General features: G+C 38.7%; 1 protein-coding gene across 3 annotated transcripts in view; it reads right to left on the minus strand.

Moving 5' to 3' along the window:
* Positions 1-6604: 6604 nt before the first annotated feature.
* Positions 6605-13068, minus strand: part of ESRP2 (epithelial splicing regulatory protein 2) — a 46642-nt gene continuing 40178 nt past the window's right edge. For 2 of the 3 annotated variants that reach the window (XM_050903918.1, XM_050903917.1), the window contains exon 16: positions 6605-8004. In XM_050903918.1, coding sequence (XP_050759875.1) covers positions 7846-8004 — 159 coding nt within the window. In that variant the 3' untranslated portion in view covers positions 6605-7845. Of the gene's footprint in view, positions 8005-11020; positions 11133-13068 lie in introns of all 3 variants that reach the window. The other variant, XM_050903919.1, reaches the window with a different exon arrangement.

A 13068-nucleotide genomic window follows, 5' to 3' on the forward strand; every position in this document is an offset into this window, starting at 1 on the left:
CAGCTTTTCCCCCACCCCCAGCAAGTAGAAAATTAAGTGCTGATAATAGGTGATGATTAAAAACAAACAGCCAGCAACAACAAAAAACACTTTCAAAAGTTGCAATGCTGTAACAGCCAAGCCAGAAGACAGGGACCAATACAAGAGATTGATATAAACCAGAACAATTGCACATTCATCAGGTCTATTGTAAGAGCTGCTCTCCCAAAATAAAAGCAACACAACATGTTGTTGTTCACATTTTTACTTATTGCTCAACAAGGGAAGAATGTCCTTGAAGGTCTACAAGCAGTAAAAGGCCCTGTTGAATGTTCCCAGGCTTTTGAGACAAGGTGGGTTGCATTCTCATAAGTCTAAATTTTTTATTCTATTGGTATTGGCTTAACCTTGCTAACTTTTCTCTAAACTCTCCCTTGTTTCTAACCATTCCTTTGTACTTTCTGCTATCTCAACACTCTTAGTGCAGGGTCAGAAGTCTGAGTAAAATACTTACTACACTTACAGGAAGAAGAAGAAAAAAAGAAACAGAAAAAAAACCCAGGATTTTAAAACTAGAATTTCTAATGTCAAAAATTAGGGGTTTACATGCTTTCACTTAAAACCATACCTTGCAAATGAACTTATTGTATTTTTTTTTAATTAAACACAAGTTTATTTTATAAACGCCTCACTTTGAGAGCTAATGATTTTTCCTTATAGTTCTATTGCTACGTTCACATTTTAAATGAGTTAAAAATACCTCACTTATTCTTGAACTGTGTGGGAAACATCATGACACTCAATACAGAGAATGCTTCAAAGCAACAAAAAGCTACAAAGACAACTCACGTGTTTGAAGGTTAAGGGTTGTGGGAGAGAGTGTTTGTTTGTTTAATTTTTTAAAGAGCGGAGCTATTGATATACAACTCCCCACCCCCCCAATCATTCCTAATTTCACAGAATTCTCTCTTGAACAAATGAAGCCATTCCAAAATGTGGCAAGTGCTAGAGCAACACAAGAAGATCTAATACTAAACATTAAAAAACCCTCCCCATTTTTATGATAGTTCTTTCTATACTATGTACATACTATAGTCTGAGTGATTAACATGCATGAGATCCTCTACAAAGAGAATTTCTGAAGACTGTCAGTTCGTGGTGCTCAACACGACCAAAGGAAACAACCTGAGAGATGGGGGAAAAGCTGAAAATGAAAACAAGCCTACATCATCGATTTGTTTTTTTCTTTACAGGGGGAAATTCACACATACAGGGTGATTCAGAACATCAGACATGGGCCTTAGATGGAGGGGCAAAGTAAATGTCAAGTCTGTTTCTTCTCATGCTGAGCTCCGGCTCCCTCTGAGCCGTATGCACAGCCTGCTCTGCAAAGGCAGCATCAGGAGGAGGGCAAGTACCGGCATCCCTGCATATCTGGCCACTGTGCCAGAATATCCAGCAGCTATGGATCTGGAGTAGGCTGGAAACAGGATTCAAAATAACAAGAACAGCAAATTTGCTCTCTGCCAACAGTAGTTTACAACCCCCAGCAACGAGGAGCTGAACAAGCAGCTTGAGAAAGTCACCACCTCTCAAAGAGAAACCCTGCCAATATTGAGGCCATTATACCGCACAAGGAAACCAAGAACCAACCACAAGGCCAAGAGCAAGTACATCAATCAGCAAAGCAGAAACACCACACTCAGATCTACCAGTTGGGAGCAGAGAGCCATCGCAATCAAACATATGTCCAACTTCGCCTGCATTCATGTTTTTTGCTACCAAATTTAATCAGTTGTAAATCCTTAACTTTATGCTATTGGTATAAATTTTTTCTTTCTTAAAGCCAGAAGACTAAAGAAACATTTTGCTTTCATTTCTTGGTCCCTTAGTTTCTTATGTTCTAATGTAGCGTGTTCACATTTGGGTCACACTTAAAGCACTCCTTTTGTCTGACCATTTCCACTGGATTTCTGTTAGATATTTTAATGATTTCTTTTTGTACAGCAGTTTTTAAAAGTTTATTTTTCCAACTAGAGTCAGATACTACTGTAATTTTCACAATTTGAAATAAATTTGTACATTGCAAAGCAACCCTATCAAATATCAATGAACGCACCACTCTACATGGAAAACATTTAAAATAGAAAAACAAGAACAAAAATTTTAAAAAATTAAATTAACTGTTTTATGGGAAACAAAATGACCTCCGATTTTAAGATTAACAGACACCAGATTATTTACTGACATTTGTGTGCAGAAGCTTCTACTGCAGTTGCTAACAACGAAACTCACAGGCCCCGAATAATTTGTATTTCAAGTACACTACTTGCAAACCCTGATGGAAAGGGGACATCTACTGGTAGCAAAGATTAGTGTAAGCAGTAAACCCCAAACCAACAGTTTAACAAAATTGCAATACCAAACTAAAAATCCACTGATGCTCCTGACAAATCTAAAAACTCCTACGCCTGCCACTAAATAAAGATTACTAAAAAAAACCGCAAAAAAAAAAAAAATCACAGCAAAAGATATTCTCTCAAAGACACAGCTAACATTAGGCAAAATTATAACAGTACTTTAGTAATGTTTACAGAAGGGAAGGCATTTTATTTAAACTCTAGTTTTTATTATCAGCAAACACACAGAAAACAACATCAAATAGCTAGATATTTAAAAAAAAAATCATCAAGTATATAAAGTAAAATGAAAAAAGAATATAATAACACACCAACATAAGAAACAGCAATTAGCAAGTCTAAATTAACATGCCATCATCTTTATTTGAATATTTACATTTCCAACTGCATACCCAGCTAAATAATATAGTGGCCCTCACCCGATTATATAAAAAGAAAAAATGGAAAAAAAACCCCAAACCAAACCAGGCCTCTGGTTTATTTTGGGTTTGCTTTTTAAAAATCCGTATAACAAGTAGATCTAAAAAGGCAAAATTTTAAACTGACTACAGGCAAACGTTGGCACATATCAGGAGAGTTCTCTGCTTTAGAATATTTCAGGTTATCTTTAGATGCAATCAGCTTTTAGAAGATACTGTAAGTGGTAGACTCAAAATTCATTACCACAGACTTTGTCAAATACAGATCTATACAAAACAGGATGCAACTGGTTAAACAGCAAGCCTTGTGATTCATTTTAACTGACTGAAATGAAACAAAGACTATTTCAAAAATGAAGATGTTGAAAGGCTTTTTTTCTTTTTAAAAAATCAGGAATTGAGTTTCACTAATAAAAGTTTGTTGAAAATATCTTAGTTCACATAAACAAGCAAAACTTATAAGCCTGTCTAGTGGGAGTCTGCTCTGCAGATGAAGAAATTCCAACATGAAACACCTGATCTGGAAGCACAGCTGCAACTGTTAGAATAGAGAATGGCCATTTCGAACCCTTCAGTCTCACCTCATCTCAAACAAAAGTAATACGAATAAACGATCTTCTCTCTAAACTGGGGAGGAACACCCCATGGGATAGACCAACATATAAATAATTTCTAGGTAAAACTATCAGTATCAAGAGAATGGGAGCAGAAATACATGAGTGAAGGTATAATCTCCAAACTAGCACTATCAAAAGCATGAAACTAAGAGACAAAATACAAACAACGTTAATTCTGTTCTTCAATTATATAACATGGCAATACCAGCACAGGTAAGGCATTTTGCTGATTGTGAGCACAGAATAAACTTCTTTTTGAGAAACAAGTTTTGTGGCTGATGACAGAGTGCGAGGACCCTTTTTTTAATAACAGTGGCAGTCAAATCACAGCTCTTTCCCAAACTTCACTTCTTCTTTGATGAAACAGTTAAAGCCTAACACTTTCTGTATTTATTTTTCTTATTCCACTAAACCACATGCATGTAAAGACAGCACTCCCTTTGATAAGGCTTCCGCAACATAGCATGGTCTAAAAACTCAATTGCAAGGAATAAATGCATACATCAAAGAGAAGAAAAAGTATTTAGGCCTTACCTCAGGTTCCCAGCCTTCTCCCGTGATGTAAGCCATTATTCAAAGACGTATGATGCAAGTGTTTATGTTCCATTTGTAAAGGTGAACTCTTGGATTTGAAAGCCAGCTCATCAGCTATAAAGCCTCTACTGCCAAACTGCAGGTAAGCAGCTCCAAACTGACATTACTCCTGGTACACGCTGCTTCCAGAAGTGCAGCTAAGGCATAAATGTAAGCACACCTTAACTTCCAGAAGTTACCTGCCGTACCTGTGGTCTCCAACATTCAAAATATGTCTGCTTCAACACAACCCCTCCTCCTGGCCTCAGAGCAGGCTCCCCCCTCTCACAGCTGAGCCACATAAACCCTCGGGGGCAGCCCGCCTGCTGGGTCACATCCATCAGGCCAGGAAGGGAGGGCTTAATTACGTGGGATTTGTTCCTTAGCCTGTTGCAAGAAAACTTCAAACGCCAACTGCAAACACAGTCTGGTTGTGCAAATGGCTGGGAAAAACTGTTTGCAGTCAGATGTCAGGTCTCGGGACAGGGCGGAGGGCGGCCGACATGCCCTCTGACATAGTGGGGAGACGGCCTTCCAGGGCCACAGCCACCTGCGGAGCTTCCCTCGGGCTCCTCTGCCCCCCCAGCCCTGGAGCCGACCCCCCAGGGAAGCCACTCTGGCACGGGCCCATCTCATTTTTACCGCGGAAAAGGGCAAAACAGCAGGCGGCAGACGCAGGCCTCCTCCCCTTTTAATCCCGCGTTGGCGCTGGGTGCCTGGGCAGGCGGCGGCCGCCGGCAGGGGCCGGTCACCGCGGGCCCGGCGCGGCTGAGGGGAGCAACGGCCGCGCGCGCGGGTCTGGGCAGCGCGAGCCGCCGGCCCGACCCCGCGAGGAGGGGGAGACGGGAGCGGGGGGAAGGGCGGCACCCGCAGACCAGGCGGGAGCCCCCGGCAGGGGCAGGAGAAGGGCCGGCCTGCCTGCCTGCCTGCCCCGCTCACCCCCGTGCCCCAAAACAAGGCCAGCAGCAGGGCAGCGCTGCTCGGAGATGGGCCGTGGGGGAGGCACCCTTTTTTTATTCTTACTGTTTTTTATTAATACTGGAGCAATATGCATTTAAGTGAGCTACTCCACTGTTTATTCTTTTACTATTATTTTCTTTCACGCTTCTTTTAGGCAAGACCACAGAGTTTTCAATACAAGCAATAAAGTTCAAAGTAGGAGCGTCTCCAGGCCTGGCCTGTTGTCAGACCCTCACCTGGGGGTCTCTGGTCTAACCAAAATGCTATCACCACCCTTGCAGTCGGTTTGCACAGATAACTTCTAAAAAATGTATGCTACTCACAAGTCCCACATGTTGGGTTTTACAAACACACAGCCTGAAACATCCAAGTTCAATTTCTAGAACTAGTTTCCACCATCGCATGCTGAACAGAGATTAAAACAGCAGTTGGTGACGGCTAAGCCTCTTTAATAGATAGCTAGATACAGACTTTGCACGTGGCAGAGTCTGTTAGTAATGTCAGTTCATATTAGCATAGAATTGCACTTAAAAGTTAAACTGCGATCATTGTTGACTAAGCCATAAAGGTGTTAAAAGAGTAAGGGGAATATGTACATGTAAAACACGGCTGATGTGTTACTTGAGGTGCTCCGTTTCAGCCCTGGCTCAGCTTGCCCAACCTGCCAAGGAAGGAGCAGAGCATGTATAAATAACAACAGAAGGAGCTGTAAAAAGACTAGATGATTTTAGTAGATTAAGCATCATTTTAGGTAACAGAAAACCACAAGTTCCATACAGGCTATTAAGAGAAAAATAAGATGTTTCAACTGATTGCAAAGCCATAACCAAGAGGTGACCAGCTGGACCATGGCAGAATGTAACAGTGTAATAAATGGACTGGTAGCTACATGGCATAGGTACTGTATTGCTCAGGAAAGACTCCCAAAATTTTCAAAAGGGAGAAGCATTCTCCGCCCAGGCACAATGAGAATGTTAATTATAATGTACAGTCCTCTCTAGTATTCAAATTACTTTAAAAGTAAGATTTTTGGTAGACTTCACCAAGACAAATCTCGGAAACAGATTAATGCAAACAGTCCCACTTTAAAATAATGAAAAAGCTTTCCCTCCAGTCCCACCCGATTGTGATAAAACTTCAGTTGGGAGGTTTTAATGATGAAATGGCATCTGGCATGGGATGCTTCTGACTACAGAGAAACAAACATTATCACCTTAATATGATTTCCCCCCTCTCTTCCATTTTTACTACAGAAAGGTTTTCTGGCTCCATCGTGATATAAACGTAGCATTTTGCATTGCACAGAAAAGCAAGTGACCCATTAGGTCAATTAAATCCTAACACGAACACAATTTCAAGTTCAATACTTCATTTCCTCTGGCACCAGAACTAAGCGTGTAAACAGTTACATCACATTGCCTAAAAAGTGTTCCACTACAACAGAAATATGTATCATGCATATTTCTGGCCTACCAGCACATGCAAAAAGAAAAAAAAAAAAAAGAAAAATCATGCCACTCTCGCAAGGTACACATGCTCCTAAATCTAGGAGAAAGAGAAAAATGAGTAAAAGGTTATTCATCAGAGAATGATGCCCCATGAAAATATTAAAGCATAAGTTACTTTCAAAAGCCAATACACATCATAAGCATCTCTTTTATTTGTTGTAATATAAAGAAGCATACATCATTCAGTTCTTTTAAGTACAACTCAAATTGTACACTAACAAAAAAGATCAATTCAGACATCCATGAACATGTCACAACAGTATTCATTACATTTTGCTCTGCTGGTATTGCACTTGGAATGGTTTTGAAGTAAGGCACAGTAAAAACAAAGTCATTTAGTGCTTCTACAGCAGATGTCTGTTTTTAAACACATGCTACATGACATAAAAGTACTTCTTCTAGCTTATGTATATACACACACAGGGAAAAAGAAAAAAGCATGCACTAGAGGATTTAGATTTCAACGTATCTTGTTGTTCCATAATATACAAATAAAGTAGTTTAAAGATGTAAACAAATTGCATGCACATAAACTAGAGCAAAATCTTTAATACAGTATCTGAAAGCTATTATGCTTAAATAAAAAAATATAACTTATTAGTACTCAGGTTTATGTGCCATTTTTGTCCTGTAGAGATTAAAAGTTTGGGGCTGGGAGCAGGGAGTTATGGGTGGGCAAGGAGGATTTTTCTGGGTTTGCTGTTGGTTTTATTTTTTTGCTTTACACGTTGGCAGCAGTACATTGGTAAGAAAGACAAATATGGCTTTTGCAAAACAATGTATAATGAAAACACAAGAAAGCACAATTGCATGTGGGGTCCAGCATCCTGGTATTTTCCAGTCAAGAACAAAACAGAACAAAAAAAAAAAATCAATATGATCTACACTTTGAACTGGGAAAGCTATGCATTCCAAAAGACCTTTCTAAAGACATTTAAACTCTACAAAAACCAGACACTTTGTCAAGTGTAAACTATTAAAAACTAAACACAGAAGAATCTGAATGACTCAAGCTTCGCTTTCCACTTCAAATGCTACTGAACAGGTTTCTCCCATGGCTGCGATAGCTGAAGTGCTATTAGATTGTCTTCAGAATTAACTAGATGCCAGGAGCAGGTTTGCTTATTTTTCATGAAGTACATTAGAAATTAAGTAAATTAACTGCATAATTTTTGGTTTCACTTTATCTTTGGCATAGGATACGCCATTTTTCAAATTAAATACAGGACATGTACCACTCTACATTCCAACATATTATGCTGAAAAGGCACATTTGCTGCTGCCTGGGTGGCAAGGGAAGACTTCTTATTTTGCAAAAGGCACGGTGTTGAGTGCAGCATTCTTTCCCCATCCCCCAAAGAGTGTTTCGTTAGACCAGGTACAGTTCTACATAGCGGCTTCCCAGCAGCTGTCCGTTTTTCTCAGCCACTGCTTTCTTAGCTAGATCCAGGCTTGGAAAAGTCACCAATGCCTCTCCACTGGGCTGGCCACTAAAGTTGTAAAGCACGAGGATGGAATCGGCGTGGAGCTGCAATGGTACAAGAAGACAAAACAAAAGAAAAAACCTATTAAGACCAGAGACCACACCTGGAAATGCAGTTTTTAATGCTGTGTATCTGGTTCACTCCACTCCTGTGTCTGTGGCGAAAAGATTCTAGATATGAGAATGGAAAGGAGGAAAAGGGACCGAAGATTAAAAGAATTCAGCTTTTAGCTCAGCGAACAGCAGCAGCTCTTATTCTGCTGGTGTGCTGAACACAATGATGTAGACATAATTCCATGCAAAGATTTTGCAAGAGAAGTAATTGAGATTAAAGGTTGATAAGAAAAGAAAGACTTAGATGTTAATAAAAGGTAAATGGAGCAAGAAAGTCCAGGCATTCAGTGAATAATTCTTGTACTATGTGGACTACTGGCCAAGTGACAAAGGCTAAGGCATGTGAATAGTCACATGCAAAGTTAAAAAAAAAAAAAGATAGAGCTGTATGAGAGTTCTGTGTTGGGAGGATGAGTTGAACTTAACACAGGTATACAGTGCAAGAAAGATTGTTTGGTAGAACAAAGTAAAATTTGGTGCAGTCCAACTGAATTAAAGAAATCTTTATGGTAATTTTAACAAGGCTAAGAAAAAAGCAGGATAGCAAATGAGATTATTTAGTCATTGGAGTTGATTTACTTTGGAGTGCATTTGCCCTCCTGAATTCTTAAAAGGCAGTTCCAAAATGCTGAGTTTAAAGCAGACATCTCTGTCTGCCCTGTGGTACCCCCGCCATTTCTCAAAACATGCTGGAAGTCCTTCCAAGTTAAGTTTGAAAGCCCTATTTGTTGGATAGAAATAGATCTCAGTGAAGTTTCAAAACCAAAAATTGAACGATCAAAAAAGCTCAGCATACAAGGTTAATCTGTTGGAGAAATCAGTGCCAGACAAAACATACGGTCTATGCTGGAAAACCAACCAGTTTTATGAGTATTAACCCAATTCAAGTTAAGTTCATGTGACGTATGTCCTCATGAGTTTATAAAAGGTTAAAATATTGAAAGGTTTCACTTTTTGTAGAATTTATGTGTACCTGGTATGCAGCAAGAAATATCAGACTGCTCAGTTATTACCAGTAGCAGTTTCTGATCAGCTTTAAGTTCAAGCATATGAAAATAAAGCAAGTACATGCCAGAGCTTCACTCAAACACTTAGCAGGCAGTAAAAGTGTTCTTAAGATATAAGCAACAGTACACTTCAGAAACTAAAAGCATGTATAAGACAGTACAGACTTCATATCATTTCTTTTCGCAGAAGTAAAGTTAGTCAAGAAATAGCATGCAGAAAGAAATTCAAAGACAAACAGAAAACATCATGTCTGAAGCCCAGTTCAGGTTTGAAAGTAATCTTAATCTTGGTTTATTTCAGAATAACACTGTGCTCAGAGAGAAAGTTGTACACAGTTTGGGTTGAGCCGCAAATCTGAGCTTAAAGGTGGTCTGCTCTAAACCAGCTCTTTGCTGTTAATCCATATAGGATCAAGTCATTTACCATCAGTCCTGAATGTAAGTTTAATATTGCAGTTCAGAGTCAGCTGAAAACACACATGGAGCACAGTTAGACCTGTGAGCACACAGGAGAGCTTTAAAAAATAGTTTAAATAGCAGCATTGGTGTAATACCAACGTAAGGATCTGCAAATTCATGTTATAAGAGTTGCACAGAAAGTTAGCAGAAGTCTACACGTTCTGCAAGCAACGTAATTAAAAGAGATAAATAAAACCCTTCAGTTTCATTTTAAGACACACTAGTTTTAGGTTCTTATTTATATAGATTTATAGATAGAAATAGATTTTCTTTATGTACATTTTTTTTAAAACAGAGATTCAAATCCGTACAAATTTTTTTTCTGGATGTTTTGTTGTAAAAAGAGTGGTATCTGTATGATACTACCTTGGACTGCTTAGAATTCAGGATGAGCTACTCCATGAATTATTTTCTAGTCAAAGACTGTTTCCATCTCATACATAGTAGAACCCTGTTACTGATCTGGTTTTCCAGTTAATCTGGGTAAAACAAGAGAGCCAAACAGATTGTCCAAGGTCACATAAATATGGAAATGCTCAGAGTAATAGTGGGTGTTCTTCTGTACACCACCAGACCATGCAGCCTCTAGTCTATCTTCTCCCTAGCAGATCTAACAGTATGATGAGAAACCAACTAATGTGAAAACAACTGAGTTGATGGTAATTATGTGAAGGTAGCTTTATCTATGAAGATAATTCTATCAAGGCACAGTATTTGATTGCCAATTTTTGTACTGAAAGTTTTGTGTGTTTTTTTTTAAGGAGAAAAAAAACGTAGTAACTATCAGTAGCAGTCTGAATGGAACACAATAGTATTGGGATGTCACGAACTCCACATAGGTCACAACAAAATTTCTTTAAGAATTATGTGTTAGTGCCAAAAATGCAGGGAAGTTTACCATTAGCAAATTTAGTTAGTTGCATTAGAAAGCCACTATACCAAAGAAACCTCTCCTACAAAAAAAAGAAAAAAAAAAACAAAAAAACCACCACAATAGTTCACATTGCATTAGGGAGATCAAGAAACAGAGAAATTAATCTCTAGACAGCTATATGATACAGGAAAGAGAAAGCCAGAGGTTTGGGGTTTTTTGCCCACAGATTTGTGTGCGCTTTGTAGCCATATAAGAAAAAAAAAAATCATCTTCTACGGCTATGCTAAAAATGAAATATTGGACTGAAAGCTTCACATGAGAAACAAGCACTAATAAACCCTTCTGGAAGTTTAACACACCATCTGAGCAGAACCAGGCAATCAGACTACCTCCACCACTGCTATCCCATCAACTACAGATCACAATTGGCCTATTTCCTTAGGTTAGTTGATTTTTTTAATAGGACAAAAGCAGAAAGATTAAAGCAAGGATCCCAAAGCAAGCTAAGAAGGGGAAAAAGCCATAAGCAAAAAACTCTGTATCACCAAGCCCTTCTTTCCCTTCCCATTCACCACTGGAGACCCAGTTTCTGCCAGTCAGATCTTACCTTCTTCAGAAGTTACAAAGAGTTACAAACAGACCCACTCTTTCGGTGCTTGTAACACACTCCTTGCTTGATCGCTCAGCTGAATAAGGCCATTGTAGTCATCAGGTGCATACTACAGTACAAGTGTGATATATGATAATGAGCAAGAGAAGGAACAGTTCTGGTACAGCAAGCCACACAGACGATCATTTGCAACCATAATTAAGAGCATCAGCTATAATAACTGGCAGGAGACAGTGAATTTGACGGATACTATTGTTATGCAAGATTAAAAAGTACATGAACTGAATTACTGGTTGTAGAAATAGATTTAAAGGAAATGCATGTGGGGAATATTCTAAACTGTGCATTTGAACTGTTCCTTATCAAGGAAGGGAAATAGTTCAGACCATGAAGTGCTCCCTTTTCCCTTCTACTCATGAGACAGCAGCATCAGGTAACAAAACTCTTAAGTTTGCATAATCATGCTTCCAGTAATGACTCTCACTGGGACAGATGAGCATCCTCCAGCGTGCATACTGAAGTGGGGGATTAGAAGAAGTGTACGGATCTCATTCAGATCTTTTATGCAGTCATGGAAATAAACTGCAGCTTCTCTAGGGTAGAGTGATAAACACTTCAGCTGCATAGAACACTTACATTACATAGACTACACCAGCGTAGTTAAAGAAAATCAATGTCCCAGCATGAATGCACTTAAAAGATAAAATAGCATTTACACTAGTACAGTATATTTTCATATAGGAAAAAGAAATAAACTATACAGTGTAACTGCATCATGATAGATTTGTAGAAAAATATTAAAATAAAAATAGTGACTGTACAGTACAGTCACACCAATAAATTAAAACAAAAAACCCACATGTGGATCAGATCAAAGAAATATTTGAGTTCCTGAATCTGAACAGTAATCATGCATACTATTGGAGGGCCTGGTACAAATATGAAGTCTATAGTCAGAAAATAGATCTTGGGGAATATGAAACATTGTTTTGTATCTATCTCATAATCTTTCCAAATTACATATCCTGGAACTGAGCATTCTTGCACATGCTAGAAAGACTACTGGAGTGTCTCCTGTAATCCAGAAGACAAAATGTTTAGCATAACCCAAGTTATAGAACATCCTTTCAGGGGCAAGAAGAGTTTCCTATCTCCCCCAAAATGGCTGTTTTGCAGTAACATTTTAGAGGATTGCCAAATGCACACAATGTAGACATACTATGCTGCCTTCCTTTGATATTTCTATAATACAAAAAGTCTCCTGCCAGCTTAGGGAGAAAAAAAGTATTATATTTGGGCATACAGGACACATTGTATCCATCCAAAGTGAAGTCGAAAAGAAAAAAACCAACCATCATAGTATACACCTTCCACAGAGAACAATAACCAAGAGCCCAGAGAACATAAAAGAAAAGAACCTCCCAGAATTTTTACTACTGAATTCTAGCCACCTTCACATCTAGACCCATGCCATTAAGTAAAAGGCAAATACAAGAAGTATTTTCTAGATAGTCTCTGCCAGGGCAACCAGACCGTGCAAATATTAGATTTATCAGTTCCCAGACCTGCCCTTGAAACAAATCTACAAAATGTAAGTTTACTCTTTGGAAGGAATGTCTCAAGATAGTACATACTTTAGATTATCAGTAGATGTACAGTAGGTAAAGATCTATAGTCTCTTGTGAGGGACAGTGTTTAAAAGGTTACACTTTAAACGCATAAACAATGTGGAAAACATGAAAGCGGGAAAACTACCCTGCACAGAAATGCCAAAGTTGTCAGAGCTTAGGCCTATGCCTAAAGAAAGAGAGAAAGAAAGGAAAAAAATCAAAATACCTAGCAATAGAAGCAACTTCTAATCACAAGAAAGATAGGTAAGAGACTGCAGTTAATTAGAACAGAAGTTGTGGAACAGTAAATTCTTCAAACTTACAGATTTCAAAAAGTAGTACTGCAAACCAAGCTAGGAATTCTTATTCCCTGTGAATGAAATGGAAACTACCCTAACTTGCCTGAGGAAGTACATTATCATGAACCCTTCTGAT

The sequence above is a fragment of the Gymnogyps californianus genome, chromosome 12 (genome assembly GCF_018139145.2).
Source record: "Gymnogyps californianus isolate 813 chromosome 12, ASM1813914v2, whole genome shotgun sequence".
In the NCBI taxonomy this organism is placed as follows: domain Eukaryota; kingdom Metazoa; phylum Chordata; class Aves; order Accipitriformes; family Cathartidae; genus Gymnogyps; species Gymnogyps californianus.